This window comes from Lepidothrix coronata, unplaced genomic scaffold, assembly GCF_001604755.1.
Source record: "Lepidothrix coronata isolate B3197 unplaced genomic scaffold, Lepidothrix_coronata-1.0 Scaffold10, whole genome shotgun sequence".
Lineage (NCBI taxonomy): Eukaryota > Metazoa > Chordata > Aves > Passeriformes > Pipridae > Lepidothrix > Lepidothrix coronata.
The window spans coordinates 3,042,254-3,067,171 of NW_016690190.1; the positions used below are offsets into that span (position 1 = coordinate 3,042,254).

Sequence of the window (24,918 nt, forward strand, 5' to 3'; positions counted from 1 at the left end):
AGAAACAACATGCCAGTGAGGCTCCTAAAGAAGGTAACATGGAAAGCAGCTGCTTATCCAGTGCAAGGAAGTAAAATGATCATTCATCAGAGCTGAACTAAGAACTCCTGTACAGCCCTGAGATGGACCCAAGGGAGCCGTGTGAAGTTACGCATAAGGTAAACACAGGAGTTGGCTGGAATAGGAGTCATGTACTGAGGTGAACCCCAACCAAGCTCTGCATTAAAAGGAGACAAGGGAAATCTCGCATTTTTGGAAGGCACTAGGATCTGTCCCAAGAGCTTGATTTGAATTAAAGGACTCTCGGTGAGTCCCTTTCCCTGAATCATGAGTTAAAAACCCCAAACCTCAAATTCTCAAAACGCCTTAGTTGCATGATACAGACAGTAACCTCCCATGGTGTCTATCCCTCTTCTGGGTGAGGAAGAAATGTTACACAGAGGGAGCCACCACCACTGCTCTCTCTGGAAGTAAAAGAGGCTGTGAATGTATGATCACCTCTTCTCAGGCTGCCCATTTTGCCACTACTTACTTAGCCCTGGGTGCAACACACAGGGGGATAGCATGCTGGAAAACATCAAGACAGGTCTTAGATTTGCAGGATGCCAAAGGAAAGGGCTTTATATTGAACAGGATCAAACAGCAGGGCAGACTAACTGAGGTGAGATATGAGGACACTTACTCAGGGCCAAAGGTTAATGCCTCCCCACATGATGAGGGTCAGTATCTGAAGAATCCAGAGGCCACTATGCAGCTACTGACCTTTGCCCCGAGATCTGAGAGGCAGTGCTCACCAGCTCCCAGGTCGGGCATGTGCCACAGCAAAGACAGTCTGGAGCAGAAACTGAGATACTATAGCTAGAAGAAAGAGATAACATCAGTAAACAGATCGTGATGGGGAAAAAAAGCTGACTTCTGGCTTGGTTTGTTGTAAGCCCTGCTAACACCAAACTGGAGCATGAGGACAGTGCCCAAAGGACAGCAGGCTCGTGAGACAGTGCCTCTGTAAATGACACCCGTAAAGAAATAGAGGATTACCTTTCCAGAGGATTACCTTTCCGAAGGATTACTTTTTCAAATTGAGTCCCTCTTTTGCTCTCCCCACAGTTCCTGATCCTCCAAAGGAGCTCCTGGTCCTCCATGGGGCTTTTCAGGCCGTAAGTAACACTCCTTGGAAGGTAATGGATCAACTCAGCTCCTGAATCATAGAATTATAGAATCAGTTGGGTTGGAAAAGACCTCTGAGATCATCAAGTCCAACCCTTGATCCACTACCACCGCGGTTATTAGACCATGGCACTAAGTGCCACATCCAGTCACAGAAGAGGACCCCAACAGGAAAAAGGATACATTTTACGGGCTGTACTGCTAGTGCTGGCTGCCCTTCTGCTGTGCCATAGGAAATGTGTGGTGGTGTATATATAGTCTGGCTACTTTTGACTCTTGTGTTGTGAAGTTTTGCTTCCTCTACTCCCCTCAGATGTGGGAGCTCTCCCATGTGGCTGCTGCTTCTGGTACAGCATCCTCCAGAAATGCATTCAGCTACTACCGTCCAAACAAGAGGGGGATTAAAGTGCTGAGCAGACTCTTACTATTTGCACAGCCACCCGCCATGGCACCCCACAGCACCCAGCACCAGGGCTGTCACCATGTTCATTCCAGCTGATGCCACAGCCTGGGGCTCTGCACCTGTTCCAAGGTGTCATGGGAAGAAGAACAGACCAGGATGGCCACTGCCAGGCTGGCGTGGGGGGAAGCCCCTGTGCCTTGATGCAGTGCGAGCGCATTTCCACAGCCACTGGAGCGGTGGCACAATAATCTGGAGCAGCTGCAACATTCCTCTTGTACCCCAGGAGTGATCAAAGGCCTGCAGTGGCTTCACTTTTTCAGTGTTACTAGAAGAATGGAACAGTGTCAAGGATACATAGGAATTTCCCTTTTATCACAGCTGGAGCCACAGAGCATTTATAGGAAGCAGAAGGGATAAGTGATCCAGTCATCAAGTATTTTCCGAAATCTCTCTACAGACACAGGCGGTAGGCACAATTTTCTCCCTGTTCTCATACTCTCCTTAGGGATCCATCAGAAGTGTTGTACCAGTTCTGGAAAAGTTGGGCCAGACGAGGTCTTTGGAGGTCAGGTACTGCTTTGTGGGACTTGCAGTGAAGAGTTTCACTAAAAGCTTAAATATATTATACTCCAATCACTGCTAAGCTGTAAGTCTTGAAAGTATGAAAGCAAACTTTTGTCTTTCAAAGAAGAACTTACCAAGAACAAGTCCTTAGCAGACATAAAAATAATCAAAATGAAACAAGAACACATTATTTAAGCGTTTCATTGTTTGCCAAGTATCTCACATGCACCATGGGAGCTAGGGAAAAAAGGTCTTTGCACAGAAACTGCTAAGAATGCCTATTATATCACACTTCCCACAAAGCCAAGGCTGTTATCATGACGGTGATCACCCTCGTGCAACAAGCATGATCAAAAAGATCATGAATGCTTCCATATGAAAAATTCCTTGGTCACTAAAAGAAGGAATCGTGCAGACAATGCAAGATTAAGGTGAGATGTAACCCTCATCTCATTGGGTGTCCTTAAGAACTATACTGTGACACATGTGATGATGTGAATATAAAACAAAAAGATGCTACAACAACTAGTAGAAGTGTTGTCCAGTTCAGCTTACATAATTTGTTACCACACTGGAAAACGTAGCAAGAAGAAAAAAAGCAACTTCACTTCATGTATAGCCACCTTCTAAACACTACATAGACCTTATTTCTTAGAGCTTAAAAGTGAAACTAGAGCTTTTCCTTGATGCATTAGTTTATCATATTTAATGGTAAAAATGCAAAAGAAATATTAGTCTTAACACATGTTACCAAAATCTCTAAGCTAAATAGTTGAAAATATGCAAGTAGATATTCCACGTGCAGGACAGACACATGCTATTTTATGTGAGTTATTAAAGGACTAGGCTGAAAATATGCAGACTTTAAGACCGTGTTTTAAGAAATTTTAACTAAAAACACATGCAGAGCATGCATTCTAGCAGATAGTTGCACAGAGTGGAGCACGACGCATAGAGAAAACAGAAACTGTAGCAACATGCACTTTTTATCTAATAAATACATGTATTATAAAAGTACTTCCAATTTTCCTTTTTAAAAAAGCAAATTTTTAGGCGCTACAGGTCAGCCACCTCTAGAATCTCTCTAATCTAATCTACAATGTGTAAACACACCCAAATTGAGAAAATTCAGAATACTATTTCTAACATATTCCCTTGTCCAAACCAAAAGTTCGGAAAAAAAAAGACAATCTACAAATGTCCAAGAAAATACGAAACCTAGAAGATGGCAAGGCCAGTCCTTCTCAGTCCATGGCTCCTTCTTCCAAGAACTAGGGAGTCTATATTTAAAGGCCTCGCACATTTTCCCATGTTCCCAGGATACTCAGCAATTTGAGATAAAATGAGTAAAAGGGTCACCTCTTTACCTGAAAAGATCGCTGACAAGGTTTGTTCAGGTAAGGAGGCCGCTAAGTACTTTCTTTACCTGGGATTTCTGCAAGTTTTTAAAGTAAGAATCTTCAGATGTCTGACCCACTTTTCCTCCAAAAACTTAGATCTAACGTTCTATATTTTCAATCTATATTATTTGTGTCTGGATACAGGGGACAGGGAACAAAACACATGCAAGCATAAGATGCTGCTTCTCTTTACTTGTCTGAGAGGACTAATGTAACTATAAAACTCTACACCATCAATACAGGAATCACAAACCTCCCTTAGTTGCTTTTGAAGGTGTTCTTGTGTGCTTTATGAGCTTTGCTAGAGAAGGCAAACTTGGGTTGATAGGATGGCAACAGTCACTACTTGCTAATAAGATCAGGCTGAGACTTCATTGTTTTTATTTCCTAGAGAAAGAACTGAAATCACATCTGCATTTTATAAAAGCTCCTGAATAGTTACTGACCGACACAACCAGCAGCCAATGCTCTGCCTCTAGAAACTTGCATTGTTTTGCAGTTGGAATTGCTAGATACCATGTCCTCGTAAAAAGTCTGGCTAAGTCATTTAAGCTCTGAAACTGAGAGCTGCATGCACTCCCCTGAACAGCTAACAGAAATTGTTACTAACAAGAAGTGTATGTGATAGGCTCTGGGCTGCATTATTTGGCTTCCTTTGTTCTTTAAAGGATACTCACTGTCAGCTCAAAACCTGCTAGTATTTCTAGCTTCTGTGAAATAAAGCTCTTTTGAGTTAGTAACTCAGATGTAAACGGGAAAAAATGCATTTTCCTATCTGTTTTCTGGGGTTTAATATAAAATCTGCAAATGCATTAGAACAGCAGGGTAGGGAGCCAGAGGTGCTATGGGACTTAAAAAGTCTCATATATAAAAAGTCTTCGCACTATTTGCTGTCAGTTAAGGTGCAGGAGAGGGGGGAACAACTTGTAAAACCCTCTACCTCTGCAATTTCTCTGACAAACACATTGACTGAATTTTATAAGGACGGGTCTAGCAGTGAAGCTACAAGATGACTTTTGCCTGTTACCTCAAGGTTGTTTGTTATCCACACCCTGACGGGTGCTGTAGCAGAGAAGGGTGCTTGTCTTGCCTCGTGGGTGACAGACTGCTTTGCCTGCCTGTTCCTAGAAACACAAGTCCTTTTCCTGTTCAAGCTCCCTGTTCTCTGAATTATGGCAGGTCCATCAATCCTTTTTTCACAGTTGCTGTTGAAGGCTATCATGTATCAGACTAGTGTACTCCTGCCAGAGAGGCTCACTTGCTTGTTTGTCCAGGACAGGCACCACCGAGGCAGTCGTTCTTTGCTTAGCTCAGGATCACACACAGCTTAGGGCACGCACATCACTCTCTTCCCAGAGCACGTGAGCAAACTGGATGTGTTCTGATCCCAAAGCAAATGAGCAAACTGTGCCTTAAAAACCCCCCACAAGGTGCTGGATTGAGAGGAATTATGGAAAAATGGGTTCTGGGGTGGACTGAAAATAAGGAGGTCTCTGAGTGCCCTCTGCCACATCAGACTCTTCTCTACTCACCCCATTTTCACCTCTCTCCATGCTTTTGCTCCTCTGTTGGAAACACACGAGGATGAGGGCTGTAGCTCAGACATACAGCTATAATCAACTTGTCCTCCAACAAACACAGGGTATGTTTAAGCATGGTTGGCACGGGGAGAGGAGACAGGAGCTTCTCCTGTAGCAAGAAAACAGCAATCAGTTACATGGGAACAATGAGGCATGGAGGTGGTCATTGGGTTTCCTTCCTCCACGTCACACCTGCAGGTACCCAGAGCTTGCAGTAACATGCAGACAGGGTCTAGCAGGATGAGTGTGCCCACAGTAGTTTGCCCCGGTTTCCCCTCCTTGAGATGGAACCTAGTCACCTTACAGATAGCTCTTTGCATTGTGTTGTTCAGGGAAAGCACAGGCTGTCAGGAAAGCCTCAATCCACCTTCCAAGAAGCATTTTACAACACCCTTTGTCCTGCAGGGCATCCTAGTTAGGTAGAAATTTTTGGGCTGGGATCAAGTTGGCTTGCACTTAGTCCTGAGCTTCTTGACACATTCCTACCCGTGAAAGTGGCAATTTTTCCATCTTCACTGGATACCATATCTAACCAGTAACACTAAAAGGGTCTCTTGGTACGGTATTCTTCAAGTTAGGTTCCCAGCCCTAGCAGCCACTAACCCTTTCCCTAAATGCAAACTACTGTACACCTGTTGATTTCAAGAACCCCGCAAAGATAACTTATCACGGTGGATCCATTAACCCCTCTTGGAATTGCATAACCTGCTGAACTATTACAATGCACAGAAAGCCAAGTGGGGTATTAGAAGAGATAAAATAATCTGCCAGGCTAAGCCACATCATTGTGGCTAAGAAATAGTGCTCTCTGAGGGCTTAATTTCAGGTTGATCTGAGAAGACATAGAAGACCATACAATTCAAAATCAAATGGGGAGAACTCAGAATAGATACAGGACACAAAGCAGGTGGGTTAGGACAGGGTACATCTTGCAGAGTGGTGTAAAAGCATGGATGGCCCTGAGTGTTTTATGAGGATTAGAGAAGAGTAAAAACCATGTGTTGAATTTCATATAGGACATTATCCCTTTCTGGGCTATTAGTGTTTGGAAATATATACATTTTTTCTACAGTGGAGCAGAACCTGATAGTGAGGAATTTGAGCCCATTCACCATAATCTGGGACTCACATTGAGGCAGAGGAACTACTCAGCAATCTGGAATTTCCTTCATTCTCTCCTTGCCTCTACAGCAGTGGGTTTCAGCCACTGGTAAAGAGGGGTGGAAACTGTCCCGGGTTTTACACCTCTGTGGGAAAAGTTCCAAGACCGAACACCCCAAAGCGTGTGAAGTCGGTGCCCTGCTGCCGGTAGCTCCGGGCACGGCGGGCCGGGGGGGGTCCCTGGCAATGGGCAGCAGCACCACCCCAAGCCCCTCAGGGTGCAGATCACCCACCGGCTCGCCTTGAGGTTCACATGGAGCAGCCTTTATCCCGCACTCAGCCCGTGCCTGACCTCGGGGGTCGCACCCCCCTGACCTGGGGCCGTCCCGGCGCGGGGCGGTGCGCGGGGCCGCGGTGGCCGGGGCGGGGCGGTGCGCGGGGCGGTGCGCGGCGGGGTGCGGTGGAGGGCAGCCGCGGGCACACGTGGCTCAGCCCCCCAAAAAGGCGCTCCCCGGCGGCGGGAGCGGGCAGTCCGTACCTCGGCCCCTGCAAAGCCGCCGCCGGTCCGCTCCGTCCAGCCGTCGGTGGGTGCCGGAGCGCAGGGGCCGCGGTTGGCTGTGAAGCGGCGGCTCCCGCCCCCCTGCGGAGTCAGCCCCAGGTCCGGGGCGGCCCTACCTGCAGGCACGATGAACCTTACAGCCGAGAGCCACCGCATCCCGCTGAGCGACGGGAACAGCATCCCGCTTTTGGGGCTGGGCACCTACGCCGACCCCCAGAAAGTAAGTCCGGGGGCGCCGGGACGCCCCGCGCCGCTGGCGGGGGCAGGTGGCGGCCGCCCTCGCTGCGGACCCCCGAACCGGGGCTACCTTCCTCCTTTCCTCCCGTCCCGGCTGCTTCTCTTTTTGCTCCTTTCCCCGTGCAAAGTTAAAGCCCCAGCTCTCCCGTGAGCAGAGCGGGCAGTGCGCGGCGCGCAGATGAGGAAAAGATCGGAAGAAATAAAAAAATCCCGCCCAGCGTGCGGTGTTGTGCAGCTGCCCCTGCCGCCCACCGCCCCGCATCGGGCCTGGGGTACCTGGGGCGGTGCAGAGCAACTCCTGGGTTGGGAAGGGATGTGACCCCCAGCGAGCGCCGGCTCCCCGGCAAGCCAGCCGGGAGCCCCCGGTCTCCCGGAGCCGGGAGGGACGGTACCGCCGGGTCCTCCGGGTAGCTCCCTGCGCCGACCGTAGATAAGATGAGGGATTTCGGACCGTCTTGCAGCTGGCCTCGACACTTTCCAAGGAATGTTCCTGAAACAAAGACCCAAATTCCTGCATTCTGATTCCTGCGGCTCCCACAGCTGACTGCCAGCGACCAAACCACTTTCAAATATTCTGCATCCTTCGGTTTTGCGTGTCCTGGGCAGGCATCCCGTCTAACCGTAGCTGGTCGGCTGTGTGGAGGCTATGGAAGCACACCTGATGCTTCTTCCCTCTGCGCACCTGGGAGCGCAAACGCAATTCGCTAGCCACTGCCTTATAAAGCTCTCCTAAACTGCCTGATATTTGTTTGTTTGAAGGGGTGGAAAAGGGGCATCGTGGCCAGACCCCTCTTGTGTAATAGTATTAGTTGAGATGTAATATTGTGTGTATGACTCCATATACCACAGGTATTTACAATTACCTTTTTAAAGAAAACTCTTGATTAAAACCATTTGCGAACCGCTAAACGTACTATGGTGTATAAATAACGGTGTTGAAGATTTTCAAAAAACACTGTTGCATGAGTGATGCCGACAGAGTGCAAGAAATCCCCAGGACAACAGCGCTGGTTCACATGGGGCGAATCAGTTGGAATTCACAACTTCAGAGGCTGGTCATCATCCCCCATATCACTAGGCTTTCTGGAGATATTTTCAGCTAGAGCATTCTTTGAATAATGGTTAGCGAAACAAAATTAAAGGTCTCTAACAGGAGTTTTAATGTAGCAAAGCAGAATGTTGCACAATTCAGAGAAAAAATAGCTCTGAGTGAACTTGAAGCATTTCTTTCCATACTTTTGTATTGTGCCCCTAACCCTCAAGTTGCAATTTTACAGTAGTTTTAAGTTAAGAAACATGCAGCTGCCAGCAGCAGGGCTCCTGCCTTGCTGCACTTCCCACCTGCAGCCGGGACAAGCTGTGGTCCGATGCTGTGGCATTAGCCAAGGTTCAGGCAGGGAGCCCAAAGCGGCAAGTAACCTGCCGGAGCTGAGAGGGGAGGTGGATGGGAATTCCGCTTTTGGAGACAGCTTCTCGGCACTGCTATAACCCTGCTAAGAATTCATTCTACAGAAATTCAGTTGTCCTAAAATCAACAGAGCAACAGTTTGATTATCCTGCAAAATCCTGATGTTTCCTTCATCCTCGGTTTGGTTCAAAGTGGCCTTTGTATGGAGCTCAACCAACCAAAATGAATAACTTTTAGGTAGGGCTGGTTTTCAGAAGAATCAGCCACAGGTAGTGACTTTTTGCTTTTCACATGTACCTCCTTTGTTTTCTGCTGACAGAAGGTGGGGAGGACAGGATGATGCAGGCAGGGCAGGCATTGCTACGGCAACTCCAATTTAGAGCAATTGAAGCTGCTGTGTAACTGTACCCTCAGTGGGGATGGGTGCACATACCCAACCACCCGTTCTCCCTCCCCCCGCGTTTGTAGGAGTTTGATTTTCTGAGCTGTCTTTCTCTTTCTGCATGATAAACACGTTAGAAAGTTATGGGTGGGAGGAGGAGCTGAGAAGAGGTAGAGAAAGCAGCACTGATAAGGCCCTTGCCACAGTCTCATTTTCGCAGAAGACCAGGTGAAACAATGTATGTTTATCTGAAGGTGCAAGGCTGGAGCTTTACACTAGGATTAGGGCTTCTATTTGAGGCGGGGAACTTGTCACAGAGAGCAGCTGGGGAAATGCAGTACCAGAGTGCTACGGGAGTTGTTGCAGAATTGCGCTGCTGGTCGGTGATGGGACCGGACGTTTAAATAGGTCACGGGCTTAAAAGTTGCCCATCTCAAAAAGGCTGCTTTACTGATAAGAGGGTTGGGAAAGGGGGGGGGGAGGAGGCTTCTATCAACACCTTGCCGTGGCAGCGGAGTGCCACTTAGCTAGGACAAGCTGCTTTGCTGAGTACTGATTTATGCCTGGTGCGACTTCCACCGGGATGCCTGGCAAAGTGTCTGTCCAGTTCCTCCTGCCTCAAGAGCTGAAAGGCTTTGTAGCAACTCGGGACCGTTTCAAGGTTTTTCTTAACGAGTGCTGCTAAAAACTAGCGCTGACACGTTTCCTTGAAAATGCTCAACTGTAGCCTTTTGTGGCTGAATTGCTTAAGAAGCAGCATCTGAGCCACCCATTCTCCAGCGGTGGGGGCAGGCAGCTGGTGGTAGCAACGGCTCAAGCCGTCCCCAGCACTCTATTTCTGCTCATGAGTCAGATCTCCACAACTTCTAGTCATTTTGTGCTTTGATATAAAATACAGAGCTATTCATTTGTCAGATTATTCATCTTGTTCCTGGAGGCAGGTTTTTGGGGGTTTTGTTGTTTTTCTTTTTTTTTTTTTTCCAAAGGTTATTCACCCTGGCACCTCCACATCAGAGCAGCTTGTCCAAAACAAATCTGTTTTCTCAATGTCGTGCTGTAGCCCAGTAGCTTGTAATGAGTCCGGAGTGTTCTTCCTGAAGTGCAGGAATGTGCTCACTGGTTAAGCAAACCAGGCAAATCTAGTTAGCCATGGAGCAGGGAAATCTGCTTCTTCGGCAGTCAGTTACAAGAAAACAAAGGCAGGAGGCCAGCTTTCACGTCTCAGGCTTTGTCTGGATAAATTGAACATCAGTGCCTTCAAAACTGAAATGTGTCAGCAGCTTGCCTTGCTCATCTTAAATAACTTAATTGTTCTCCCAAAGACGACTTTGGGAGATAAGTCATGCTTCTCTGATTGTGAAACACTGAACAAAAAATAAACCTATTGACTGAAATTTGGTCCCCTGTACGAATTTACTGACTCAGTGTAGTACATCAGTCAACTGGAGCAGAGCTGGACCACTGTGGAAAAGTCTGTTTGATAATCCGATTCATTTTAATTGAATGCTCTTTCCCTCTAGATGTAACAGAGCTTTTCTTCTGATTTAATGGAGGTCAGGATGACAATTCAGCTAATTCTTTGAGACTGAAAAGTGCAATGTTGGGGGTTTCTTTTTTCTTTACCACAGCAAGAAAGTACAATGAATCCATTGGCTATCAGCTCATCTGCTAACAAAAGAAAAGAATCTTCACTGGGTCATGGAATTAGTCATAAATTTGGGTTGTTTATCAAGAAAAGAACCTAATTTTTTTTTTTTGTAGCTTTAATTGGTATTCCCTATCCTTATTTTTAAAGCTATATAACTATAAAGCTTAGTTTTCTTTTTGGTGCAGATTTCAGTGCCTTCAAGTTGGATTTGCATTCTCCTTCACATGTGGACGGACATGTGTGAGTTGTATTGGATTCTTGACTATATAAACTAGGCTATTTATCCTAGCCAGGATGGACTGAAGTGAAAAACTGGAAATCTCAGTCACTGACTCCTTCCCCTATTCTCTCTTTCCTTTCCCAAATATCCCTTCTTCTTATGTGTCTGGATGGGAACCACAGTGGGAACAGTGAATTGGGACTATCAAGGCACTCCAGACGTTTAAAATTAGAGGCCAATTCTACCTCTGTCTGGCTCTGTGGATCCTTCTGGCAAAACCCCACATGTGGAGGAGTGGCTCTGCCAAGGCTCCAGCAGATGCACTGTGTCCAACTCTCCCTCCCTGAGGGCCCCCAAGCCGTTGACCCAATTCTCCAGGGTATTAAGTAGTGGGGGAGGAGGGAGAGGGCAGCCCCACAGGGGAGGGTGGTAGAGGAGGACAGCCCCCTTGATGAGCCTGTGGCATCACCCTACACTACAGCAGAACCAGAGCAGCCCACCCTGGGCTCCCACACCTCCCAGCATTGATGCTTAGTTCCCAGCTCCGCCTGTCAAGTGGTACTGGTACCCATCTAGAAGCTGATGGCATGTGGGGATGAGCAGGCTTAGAGGGTAAAGGTGCTAAAAACACTCCTAAATCCTGGAAATCCTATGCCTCGTTAAAACTGCACTTATGCCTGCTTCACTTTATAACTCATCCCTGTCAACACAGCTAAGATCATCAGTCCGGTGTCTCCACATAAATACTTGCTGTTTCCCTGGAAGGTCAAGGGGCCTTGGCCGCAGCTCCTCTCCTACCTTCCTGTTTTGACTGAGGGAGGACAGGGCTTGGAGGGAAGGTTGTAGCAACCACACTGTACACAGGCGCTGCTTCTGAAACATAAGATTGGGCAAAGCACTCAAGAATAGCACTGGGTGAGGGCTTTTGGCAAGTTGCAACTTAGCTAAAAATGAGGTTCTGAGGTAGCCAAATCCATTCATAAATTGGAAGCAGTTTTGTGGAATAGTTTCAGGCAAAACAAATGGCAAAGCATTTCATTTTGGGCACTGGCAGTACAAGCTGAGGAATCAAAGAATTATTAAAGCAGTTGGAGGTAGCAGTTGCCTTTCCCTGAATAGCCCGCTGGTAAGGAAATCCACATGGGTGGTGGGAAACCAGATTCAGTCCTCCACTCAGCCTCTGGGGATTAAATTCATATCACACAGCTCAGGGATATAACATGATCGTGGGGTATGTGATAGCTAGAGAGAGGCAAGAAGAAACACGCACAGGCTGGAGCAGGAGGAGCACCCTCCCCATGGGAAAGCACACTGCCCACTAGCCCCACAGCTCTGGATGCTGAAGAACTTGGTATGGCCTCTAGCCAGGAGGGAGAGAGACCCATTTCCCCAAATCTTTAACTACCACAAAGTAACCCTTGTGAGTGCCCAGACAGTCTGGGTTTTGTTTAAGAAGAAATTGCTGGTTTGAATCAGGGAAAGAGGAAAAGTTCATCCAGGGCTCCTGTATCCAGTCTGAGTGACCAAGTAAAAAAATCTGTCTTGCATAAGTAAAAACACTGTTTTGGCACCTTGAATTACTTTTTACACCCAAGATAGAAGCTGAACAGAGTAACTTTTCCTTGTACAGGTCTAACAGCTTCTAGTGCTCTCATAGGATCGTTTATGCCAAAAAGTTCCTCACACAAGGATGTGCATGCACAAACTATTTCAATCACTCTTAATGGTGCTGGCTGCACCCCTGCTGCAGGCTGCCTGCCTTCAGAGCTGCTGTAGGCTACTGTTAAGTCAAAAGAGATGATAAGTGATTTGTCCCCATGGTGGGATCTGGATCTCTCAGCTGCAGCAAGGGAGGCATTACACACAATTTAATTCCCCATTTTCCTCCTGGTCATCACTGGCTTCCAAAACATGATCGGCTGGAGACAGCAATGATTTCAAGTGACTTGTAAAGAAAATCACCTGGCCTGACCCAAAGCTACAGAATAGAGCATGTATTGAGAGTACCAGGGAGAAGTGACATCTGAGATCTCTGCAGACAGTGTTGATCTTAAAGGCTTCTACTTCTTGATCTTTTCTCGATAAATTTCTCCTCTAACTCAGACAACTAACTGCCTTCCTCCTGAAGTAAACCTCCCACTTGGCTTCTAGATTTTTTCTTGAAAGAGATGAGAGAGGCAGTGGTAAGAGCAGGGACTGCCCTAATATCCAAGTGTTCTTACAGCCTTAGCTTATTTCCCATGACATGCTAGTAAAATAAATATGTAAAGAAAATACATCAATCCATTTAATGTGAATGATTACACATGAATATGTGTTTGAACTCAGCAAGTACTGAGTCAGAAGTTAGCTCTCTACTGAAATGATCTCTATGAACCTACATAAAATCATCACAGAAGTAGGCCAGGGAAATATTTTGCCTTTTTCTCCCATAAAAAAGTATTGAGAACCTGATTTGAACAGATCTGTGGGAGTCAGCTGGGATATTTGGCTATGGAACCTCATATTTATGCCCTGAACTTAAGAAGAGAATAAAGCTCCCAAAACAAAGTAATTTTTTTTGAAGTTGTTGGGCCATATCCCCTGACCAGCATTTCCAAAGGACATTGTGCACTTTAGAGTCCCTTTCAGTAACCACCACTGGCTTTCTCAAGCCATTTGGTTTTTAAGTTGCATTATTACCTCATGCAGTACTAGTTCGTCTTGTCTTCAGGGAGGGCTTTGGAGCAGCAGAGCCACAGCTACCCGACACGTAGCAACATGCGGTCTTTCAGGGTTGGGATTTCTGAGATGTTTCAGAGGGTAGCCTTATGTTCCCTTGGTGTCTGAGGATATCCTAAAACCGTGCTTCCAAATGGAGATTTGTGCACTTGAGTCAAGGGCAGAAGGGAAGGAGATAAATTACAGCATCCCAGGAAGACAACTGTGCCTAATCTGCTATGTGTCCCAGAGGGCTCCTTGCCTGCCTGTTAGTAAACTCAGCCTAGCCTTCATATTGAACAATATTTGTCCTGAAACCAAATATCTGTAGCCAGATTACTCACAAAGTCGTGACTCAATTAGTTTCATGCTTGAAGGATTTAAACCATACTCAGGTGATTCTGCTTGCACAGGCTGCAGATGGCATGCCTTTCCTTTGGTGGCTGGCATCCTGGTGTTGAGTGATGCCCTCATTGATTAATCTCTCAGTTTTTATTCCTTATTCCTCTACTAAGTCAGTTACTGGCAAGACGCAGTTGCCAAGAGCAGATAAAGGCAGGATGCCTAGGTATTTGATCCCCAGATGGCTTGAGGAGGTGGAGTGGCAGGCATCAGCTTTTAGCAGGCAGCAGAACAATATGGCTCTTGGGCAGCAGCCTGTGTGAGGATTCAAGACACTGTAGTGTCTCTGGGCTGTAGTATTACCTTAATCCATCCCTGCTGTTTGCTACAGAGATGGAAAATATGCCAGGAAATAAGATAAATCCTTCCACAAATAAGATAGTGGTTTCACAGATTGGATTTTTTTTATAGCAAAGAGATGAGGGTATAGACTAGAAGAATAATCTAAAGGGTCTCCAACAAGTTCTGATTTCATAAATGCCTTTCTTTAAAAACTCAGTGTTGCATGACACATTTTAAAGATCCCTTTCACGTATGCTTTAATGGCACGCTTACTGCCTCTGAAAAGCAGAGCTCATTTATCTTGCATTCTCCTTTTCTCCTCTGCCATACAACTTTTCTGTTCTGCCACTGGAGCAGTCTTTCTCCATTTCTGTGTCTTCAACACTTTGCCTTCTTGGTGTTTAGCACTGACCTCTCCTCCCCTGTGTGCAGCCACCTCTTGACGCCTCGATTCTTGCTACTGTAATCTCGTGTTACACAATGAAACATTTTTGGCTTTCATAAATGCAAGATTGTATCTTTATCTCATTAAGAAAGGAAAACTAAGACAAAAAAAACCCTAAGAAAAAATAGGTAATTAGAAAAGGTAGATGCTTTTGTTCTGAAACATGGCAGACTCTGGAACTTCTAGCTTTTGTGTAAGAACTGTACTTTAAGCATTAATTTCAAATTTTAAAGTCAGATTTGGCAAAATGACTTACCGCTTTCTGTCAATTTGGAGGAAAGATTCTTGTCCCTAACATTCTTGAGGACACAAGCTTTGTTCTTATTACTTTGATTTGCACAAAACCCATGGCTTTAAGACACTGCTGAATTTGCAAAATGCTCATTTACCTCCACATATATTCTCTGCTGAAATCTCTGCGGTTCTTCATTTCTATGAAACCTGAAGCTTAATAGAAAACAAATTCACAGTATTACTAATCTCTACTTTGTGCCAATGGCTTCTGTTTCCATCTGTGAACACAATCAGTGTCTAATCACGTGTGGCAGACTAAAAGTTGCACTTACTGAAGTGGTCAAAATGTAAAATTCCTAATGAGGATGGGCCCAGCATTGTAGATGAGTATGAATGAAAGACTAGCTTTCTAGCTACATATTTCATTAACCTATGGAGGACTTCTGAGCAAAATGGCCACAAAATTGCTAGTCCTGGAAAATGGGGGATTTTTTAGTTTGCTCTGAGGAGTAGATTGTGCTTAGAATGACTTCTTCCTCTCCCCCCCCCGCCCCTGCCACCTGAGAATGCCTTAAATTATAAACCTTCCAAAAAAACCCTCTTCTTAAAAAGATAGTACCTCCAACCTATGCTGACATCTCAGCTGCTGCATGAAAACACTTTCAGACTACTCCAGGACCAAGAGACATACACCCTTGCAGAGCAGAAGACTTCTACTAATGAAACCTCTGAGAGCCAGATAATTGCCTGGCCTTGTGTAGTGATGCCTGCTTACTCCAAGCAGGTGACCTGGCTCCTACAGCCCACCTGGCACCACGTCATTTGGCTCCCAAAGTCATGGTACCAAGACATGCAGACTTGGACACTGCAAGAGCGCTCCAGAGGAAAACATTCTCAGAGCAGTGTGACATTTAGGAGATGACAACTTTGTCTGGAGGTCAGTACAGCTCTTGGATGGTGGATATCAGGTGCCAGCATCACCCACCAAGGTACATGTCCAGCTATGACATAAGGTAGAGTTGTGTTCAATCAGTCCAGATCCAAAATTAATGGAGGGTTAATCCGGATAAGCTTTTAGGACAGTAGCATTACTCAAACCCAGTCACAAGATTCTTGTTTGAAAAGTAACCAAACAGAGAACAGATCTTTTCCATTCCATAGCTGTGTACTGCACTGACTATAGCTGTTTCAATACACCCTTCTTCCAAAAACTACAAAGCTAGCTGTTACCAATGCAGTGATACTAAGGCCAAATACTGACACCAAAAAAATAATAATTTTTCTTGTCTTTTCCTCTGCCTTTCTAAACATGCTGGGTTTTTTAACCCTGTGGAAGAGCCACAGGGAAAGCCCTCGTATCTAAATAAAAGTTAAGATTGTTTTACAGAAGATGGGACAGAGAATCACCGACATTATTGAAGAGGGGAAAAGCTGAACCCCTATGAGTGAGTAATCGGAATTACCGCAACTGAGAGATACGCTTTTTGGCAAGCACATTTAAAGCCCAATTTTCCAGGCAAAGCTCCATTTTTAAAATGTCCCAGACTGACTCCATACGTTAAATATGGCTATACACTCCCATGTGTCCCTGATTCCCCACAGTCCTCCAAAGAACAGCATAAGCATGTTCTTGCAGCTCTTGTGGGAAGCTAACATCTGGGTTGTCTCTTTGGTTGACCTAAGAGGCCAGATTTGTCAAAACTTGAAAACGTTGTGCAGAAAATGCCTCTCTAGGCTTCATCAAAGCTGACTTCTTTTGGTTCAGCTAACTAGGTGGTGGAATTCCCCAAGTTTTACATTTGCCTTTGCAAACACTTCTCCGAACTGGCGCCAGAAACCTCTCCCCTTTAACTCTAGAGAACGAAGCAGAAGAACTACTGGCAACCTTTTCTTCTCTTTTATTGCACAAGCAGATGCTTTGCCTTCTGCTTGTACCTCACACATCCCTGTGATTGCATTTCTTGTCTGAAGGGTGTTTTGATAACATCCACCCTTCCAGTTAGATTCATACTTTCCAGGGCCTGCCAGCAGGCTATTGTGTCCTCCAGCTCTTCAGGAAACTTTCTCAGTCCACTCCACTAGCACTACAAGTATGGGAACCCATGTGCACATCATTTGCCTGGTTTGCTTTAATCCTCTAGCTGCCAGCAGAGAGGAAAGGCAGCTCTTTAGCTTCAGTTTGCATAAACTGAATTTGCATGAAGTGAAAAGTTGCAGCGATCCTAAAACTGAGGATTCTGCAATCAAGCGACAAAAATAACTCCAGCAACTTCTGCCAGCTACAATAATAAAGCTTTCCTAAAGACAGCTTCGGCTAAATGCTAGAATAACAATGTCAGAGGAATCCTAGAAATGCTAAATCTGCAGTTATGCAATCTAATTTCTATTGTACGGACAAACCTCACACTTTAGGCCACTGATAGAGCATCAGGTTAGAGGAGAAAGGCATCCCTTGTTCATGCTCATTCACAGTGTGACACAAGGCCACAGGTGTCACCATTCCCCCCATCTTCTCTAGGAATCCATATTTGTTGTCCTCCACCTTCCAAGGCAACACACTGCATGACATAAAGCAAACTTCTGGGCCAGCATAGCAGCTTGTGGCTCTCAGCTCTGTTCTCTGCCTCCATTCCCAGCTATACCTGCTTTTGCAGAGAACCCTTTGCTGGGTTGTGCTTCCTGGATGGTGGCTGCCAATGCTTCCGGAGGATGAAAGCCAGATTTTCCTGTGTTTGAGAGAGAGGGATGTGCTGGCGGTTGCATTTTCCAAGAAAGAGGTGTACAGTACAGCTTCTCTTTTACAAGGTTAAACAATTCTAAGAATGTACCCTTGTGTGGCTCATATCCTCTGGCTTTGTAAACTCAACCTGTGCTTTCCTGCAGTGCCTTCAGTACACATGCTTTCTATGCTCTGTTCCTAACATCTTCAGCCAATCCTTCTTGCCAGTTTGTCCGGAAAACAGGCAAATGGAAATAAGGAATTGGGCTTCTAGAAACTTGCATAAGAATTTGTGTGTGAGTGCCGAGCTCTGGTGAAGGAGGCTCTGAGCCCAGGAATGTACCTACTTTCTCTTTCCTGTATTTAGCTGACTAAGATTCCTAAACAGCGACTCCACATCTTAAATTATAGGTTAGGACTGGAGCGCTTGGCCCACAGTTTGGGTCTCTTGTATAATTCTGCTGCAGTTAAGCTCAGATTTTTTCCAGGAGATGGCCCTGTGTCTCCTAACACCTCAAGCTTTTCTTCCCAGATCATTATTTCCAGCTGAGGGACTGGATAACATTGCACTAACCAGGTGAGATGCTCAGGACTAAGGTAAAGGGCACTTCTCCTAAAGCACTTCCCTGAAGTGCTGCTTCCTCAGCTCTCATGTGCTGCTGACACTGGCACAACTCCATAGAGCTGCACGTGTGAAACAAGGCAGAGCAGAATATGAGAGCCTGAGTCAGACTGTTTTCCTTTACTGTGTGGACTAACAAAAAATAAATTACAATAGTGATGTTAAGACATACAAGCACTGGCGTGGTTTTGCAAGATTAGAGTCTACCACCAATGTGTGCTGTTAGCTTTGTCTTTGGAGATAACCCTCTTAACCAGCTGGAAAGCCAATGGAAATTGCTGACCAGAAAAAGATGCTGTAGAAAAAGCAAAAGAATTGGAGGGCAGCTGAACTGTGACACTTAAATGACAGTAATAATTTGGAAAACCACTAACACTGCTGAGCAAATACTGTTCTACTTGAGAGGGAAGAGAAAAATTCATGGGTATGCCTGCACAAAAATATTCTCCTGTGGCTTGGTCATATGCAATCATGAACAAAACTGCAACTGTTCATTTGCTACGGTAGGGAAAATAGTTTTTGACAAAATGGGATGTGATGGAAGGTGTCTGGAATAAACATTAAAAAATAAGAAAGTTTATGGTCTCAGAGGAAAAAGAGAGCAGACCCTTTCAGACAGACAGGACTGATGAAGCACATTGCTTTTTCAGACTCACAGAAAGTGGTAACTGTCCAGTTGGCTACTTCATCTATGGAGAAGGGGCCAAATTGCTGCTTCATTTCTTCCAGCGAAGGTGCATATCTGAGTCTGCTCCCCCATCCCTTCTGTTCCATTTATTTACCATGAAGCCTGAAGGAAACTGATACTGGTTTAATCTGCCATGTGTGGTGGTAAATCAGCAGGTTTACAAGCTATTGATTGAGAGAGGGAATAATTGTGTGTATTGTTTCCTTAAACTTTATGATCTTAAGAATATGCTATTGAAGAAATTTATTAGCAATGGAGAAAATCGTTCTAGTCAATCAAGAAGTTTTTCTTTTATCATAAAACATGCGATAAATTTAGTACCTTTTTTGGCACAAATCAGTGACTGACTGCAAGAACACCGAAGATAAATATCTGACTTACAGTGTACAAGTGGTTATAAAATTCCAGTTCTAAAACAAGTCCTTGATCAAAGTGGCATAGTTGTAGGGCACACTGATTAGAAGCTGAAACATTAATTATAGCTAAGGATCAAGCATAGCTCTTATCTACACTTAAATAAAAAGTAATAAAAAGCAAAGATTTAAGGCCAAAACCAAAGAGTCCTGAATTACTACTGATAAAGCACAAAGAGTTTATGGCATGGAGACATTTCAGTACCTCATCTGGTATTTCTACTTCTCTATATGTGAACCCTGCTTATTTGGGAATGGCACAAGAATAAAGGCCTACCTGGAATGAGTAGACAGCATAGGCAACTGCATTTTAGATAACAGACCCTAGTGAGTATAAGCTGCAGCAAGGAGAAGGAAGAGGTCTGGGATTCCAAGGAAAGGTGGCTGCTCCATGGCCAAATAGCCTGGGAGATACTGCTTTACCAGGTGCTGTGGTTGGAGTGGTGCTGGTCCTTATACAACATAGTCATATCATAAACTTCTATCTACACTTAAATAAAAGCTGGGTTTCAGTTGTTAATCTCTGATCTGGTCACTACTAAGGACTTTAATTCCATGAAAGACAGAAGAGATTAAAACACCTCAGGCTGAGCAGCAAGGTAGAGGGGAAAGATCGAGGTTTGTACCTTCTCTGATAGAAAGATGTATGAGCAGTGGTGATCTGAGTCATCCAACTTTAGTATGGTCTGTCAGGAAACAATGGAACAAGATATGACATTTAAGGAAACACTTCTAAAAAGCAGCAATACCACAACATGACTAGCCTGTGCAACTCATCAGCACAGTTTACCACAGCCTATTAGTGCAGGATTTGGAAGGATTAAACACATGAAATCCTAGAAATGATAGTTTCTCCATTAGAATGAAAGTTAACATATGGTATAAAGTTTCCAGACTCACAGATGTCTCAGACCTTCAGCTGGGATGGTTCAATAGAGGCAGAATTTTCCAAAAACTGTTCCCTAGGTTGCTTTGCATTTTTATACGGAGCACCTTAGACCAGAATCTGTCAGAACTAATACACCACATCAGATTAAATGAACTGGTGCAATGAAAATATTTATATTTAATGTAAACCCATCTCTAGCCATTGGTAATCAAGGTCTGATCCAAAAAAAGCCTCTCCAAGCCCCTGAAGAATAAGATTATTCCTTGAGATGGAGGAGTCTTTCACAAGATTGTTTGTACAGATGTAAGTCCCATGCAAAAATTAAGAAACACGTAGAAGTTCAGCTCTAACATGAGTCAACTGCTTCAGCCAAAAGCAGTTGCAGTAATTGCAAGCTTTCTCATTTTTCTCTATTCTACTCTTCTCCCGAGTTTGCAATTATGCTGTTCCCTTATATGTGAGACTCTACGTTTCTCGACCTATTCCTTCTGCTTTTCTTACTGACCAAAGTGGCCCTGGTGTCCAAGAAAAGACGCAACTCAATAATCAATGTTTCCTTACTTGATGGAGTTTGGTTTACAGTTCAGGAAACAACAGGGAGCTGTGTTCATGCAATCTCTCAAGCATGCGAAAAGAAGAGAGAAAATTCTGGTACCAGGTTCACGCCCCATTTTCAGGCTCTTCAACAAATGGAAAAAGTAAAAAAAAAATAAATTCTTAAAATCTGCATAAAGGTTAATGCATCACTTTAAATATTCTGCTTTCATACACTTGAATGGTAAAAGTGAAACAGGCTGAAGCAATCTAAAAGTCACATAGTTTCAAAAATCAGGTTTCAGAGAGGAAACACTGACCACAATTTGGAAACACGTTTCTCTTTCAGACAACTAATCATCACTTAAACTTGAGCTCGCCAGACCTTTAAGCTGAGTCCTGTTGTTCTGTGCTAATCAGTTGGAGCTTTGCAACTGCGGCTACAGCCTTGTGCAGCTCATTGCTGGGGCAGAGGTCTGAGGTTACTGTCATCAGTAACAGCAGGCTTGTAATACTCATGTCAGAGCTTTCTTCCTGATGCCTTTCTCAAATCTTTCCTTGCAGGTTCAGGCAGGGATAAAGCAGCGAACATGTTGGAGGTTGTCACTACTCCATGCCTCACACTTCTGTAATGCTGCCCAACATGCCCCAAGTGAAAACTAGCCATTGACTCGTCCTGAAAGGCTGTTGGCTGCCATGATCTTCATTACAACCTACTAACAACTAGGAAAGGGCCCTGGCAGGGGCCAAGTGTGCTTTTGGGAGGCTCCCACAATAAAAGCAGCAAAGCACTGAAACAAGTGTTTCGTTGTCTCTCTCAATTAAGCAAACAGCATTGCATCATCACTGCTGTAAATACTGTAGAGTGCCAAATTGTGCCATTTTTGCCTCTGAGCCCTCGCTCATGTTCGTCATAAATCAGGGCAAGCATGAGTGGCTTTGCATTTTAAGTAACCTCTGGGCACTGTGTGCTGGAGCAGAAAATCCCCACAGGCCCAAACAGAAGTTGGTCCATTTGTGTCCAACAGCAGTCAGTTGGGATGGGACACTGAAGAGCAGAGGAAGCAGGCTGGAATATAGTACTATTATCCTAGAATAGTCTGTCACCAGCCCACAGCTCTAGGACTGAAAGAGAGAAGTTGACCCTCATGTGTCTGCAGGAATCCTTCATAGACCTTTCTCACATGAACATGGAAGGGAAGACCAATGTCCTTGATCACTGAAGCATCCTATAGCAGCTATGAGTTTCACACCTAATTCATCAGGTGATGGAAGAACAGCTGTTTATTTCATGGCAAACTCCTGGACAGCCAAGCCAGTGGCAGCTGTAAAAGGACAGAGAGGAGAGAGAGCCATTGCTGTGGTGAAAAGTGGTCCTTCCTAACAACACTTACTGCCAGTCCTGCTTCTCGTCTTCCCTTGGCATCAGCAAAAACAACAAATTTGATGTTCTCTTCGTACCTTCTCATTTCCAGATGTCTCTGACATCTGTTTTCTTCATAGGAGAAGCCGTGTGGTTTTGGCCCTGCATTTGCAGGTAGCAGAATTCAACTCTTGGCATTTGTTGCTGACAGACAACAACACAGCAGAGCAAGTTGACTCCCCCTATTTCTCTTTTTCTTAAAGTGAATCAGATGTCCCTGTCATAGGAGAGCAATGCCCACGAAAAGGGTGGGAGAATAGTCTTGCTGCATGTTGCTGAGAGCCCTTGACCACCTTAGAGCTGCTCTCTCATTATACAAAGTGTAGGAACAATAAGATGTTTTCAGTACAATTCCAGTGTCCAGAACAAATAATTTTGGTAACCAGTTTTATGCTTTTTTGCTTGGTTTAGCCTACGTGTAATTTTGCTTGCCACAGTGGCTAATGGAAAATATGACTGTTACGAAAAAACAAGCTTATTCTGAATTTTGGCAATGATGAGTAAATATAAATGCAGTACACAGTACAAAAATGTCACTTGGACTTTTTAGGAGGTTTCTTGGGCTCATCATAAACTGAAGCAATAAAATGTATATAAATGTATATTAAGACAACTACTGGTTCTTAACTACACAATAAAGGAACTGTCCAGAACTGGGAATATCAGTAGACAGTCCTGAGTTATCACCCCTAGGATTGTGCTACCACCAATGGTAAAGAATGAGTAAGGAATTTTATCAAATGGCTGTTGTAGGAAAGTCCTTGCTCTCTAGATGACAATTTCTGAAATAATTTTTATATAAAATACATTCAATTCTACTTTCTGAGGATTCTAGTACTCCCTCTTTCACAACACAGAAAATTTTTTGCTTTGCTGCTTTTTCCAGTCCAATTCCACATTCACAACAGTTTTGAGGAAAAGTGCACAGCACTTTTTTATTTAGAAATTGAAACACAGATATCTGGGGAGGTAAGGGATGGTCAGACTGGATGAATTTCAGCATGAATCTTGTGCTTATCTCAGTGACTCTATAGCATTGAAGGGGAGGTGAGCAGGAGGCTGAAGCTATGTTTATTCTTCTCCCACCAGACCCCCAAGGGTTCCTGTCTGGAGGCAGTGAAGATTGCCATTGATGCTGGCTACCGCCACATCGATGGTGCCTTTGTCTACTTCAATGAGCATGAAGTGGGACAAGCCATCCGGGAGAAGATTGCTGAAGGAAAGATCAAGCGAGAAGACATTTTTTACTGTGGCAAGGTGAGAAGCTGTGCTCAGATTATTTACACTAAATCCAGGATTTCCGTGAATGGTCTTTCTTAAGAATGCCGGTGGTCAACATCTGGCATGTTTCCTTCCAGATCCAACATCCTTTATTTTTCTTTCCTAGCATTACCATAATGCCTCAGATCTTTATGAACACTAGCTTTTCTGTTAGGCACAGGAATCACTGTTGTTCTCTGTTTAAATCTCTGATAGCAATGGGAACCATGCAACATCCATTCTGCTTAGTATTGTAGGTACCTGGAAGTTAAGACCATTGCTACACTCAGCCGTGTTGCCTAAACTGTTACTGTACCACACACTGTGCTGTCATGCACATTTTTATAGCCACACACTGAGCCTGATATGGACAATGATCCTACCAATGAGTTATTTTCTGTCAGAGTGATTCCCTGTACAGGTTTGCCATGAGGTTGCACAATGAAAGGGGTGGGAGCAAGCATGTGCATGCCAGTGTCTAAGTATGGGAGAACAGCAAGTGCTTACATTGATATTACTGCCAGAAAATTACTCATCAAGCTACACCCTTAGTTACTGTATCACCTGTCATTAAAAAGTTCTACGATGATGAATCAACTTACTTGGAGAGAAGATGTCATTACACTCCTGCTCTAGAGCAACAAGGCTGGAGTAATGCATGAACTAGTTAATACTTTACAGTCTTAGCTGTAAAAATTTACTTTCTCTTAGAAGAATCAAATTCCCTTGTCCAATGAGGTGTCTGACAAAAGCTGTTACAACTTCAATGACTATATCCCAGGTACAAGAAAGCTCATTGTGCATTGTAGAATAAGGGTTGATGGTTCCCATCCAGTTTTTAAGGGAGCTTATGGCCTCAAATTGCCCTTCCTGCAGTGCTTCTTTGAACATATTAACCTAATATTTTCCCTTTCTCCTTTCCCAAATAAGACGTAATGCACAAAAGTTACTCAACAGACTTGCAAATAAACACTGTTCCTAGAGTGAAAGATCCCATGAGATAAAACACTGTGAGCAATTTAGTAAAGTTCTATGATCTGGGAAACTAAGCTTTGTATTGGGTAGTTTACAGACCAAGTGGATTTTCAGCAGCTATAGACCAATATTCAAGTACAACAATTTCCAATCTGTAAAATATGCAACTCTTTTCCAAGTTTCCTGCCTGATTCTGCTGGTAGCAACCTTACCATCCTGAGAAAAACTTCATGTCCTCAAATTTTCTGCCTTTATCAGGGAAGTTTGTCAGTCTCTCGTATGTTAAATATGTTGATTTGGATCAATGAAAATATTTGGTTTCGACTGTTTAATAGTTTCACTACTGCAAATTAGCAGTAATATATCAAAACCACCAAATCATGCCAAAAGGTTAGAATTGGATGTCCCAACAAATCTGAGTATTTTAACTTTTTCAACTTTTTCCCCTGCAGTTTATTTTCCCGTATCAACCTTTAAAGTCTGAAAAAGCACACCTCCTGGTAAAATTTCCAAACTTACTTTATTATTAAGCCTTTCTATATTCAGTTGTCTGATCTAATCACTAGATGATTCTTCTAGTTGATAATCACTACTTAAACATTGAGTTACCTGCAAAACTGCAGATCCTGTAAGCCATAGGGCTGTAACACAGAACAGCATGAC

At 44.3% G+C, this 24,918-nt stretch overlaps 1 protein-coding gene and 1 long non-coding RNA gene across 6 annotated transcripts in view; one reads left to right on the top strand and one right to left on the bottom strand.

Moving 5' to 3' along the window:
• The window catches only part of LOC108492392, a 111,944-nt gene extending 104,242 nt beyond the window's left edge, over positions 1 to 7,702 (bottom strand). For all 5 annotated transcript variants that reach the window (XR_001873092.1, XR_001873093.1, XR_001873095.1 and 2 more), the window contains exons 1-4: positions 7,288 to 7,702; positions 5,067 to 5,223; positions 1,055 to 1,198; positions 683 to 858 (exon numbers count right to left, since the gene is read on the bottom strand). This is a non-coding gene — a long non-coding RNA (uncharacterized LOC108492392). The remainder of the gene's footprint in view (positions 1 to 682; positions 859 to 1,054; positions 1,199 to 5,066; positions 5,224 to 7,287) is intronic.
• The window catches only part of AKR1D1 (aldo-keto reductase family 1 member D1), a 35,049-nt gene continuing 16,876 nt past the window's right edge, over positions 6,746 to 24,918 (top strand). The window contains exons 1-2 of the mRNA XM_017804680.1: positions 6,746 to 6,994; positions 23,110 to 23,277. Of these exons, the coding sequence (XP_017660169.1) occupies positions 6,902 to 6,994; positions 23,110 to 23,277 (261 nt within the window). The 5' untranslated portion in view covers positions 6,746 to 6,901. The remainder of the gene's footprint in view (positions 6,995 to 23,109; positions 23,278 to 24,918) is intronic.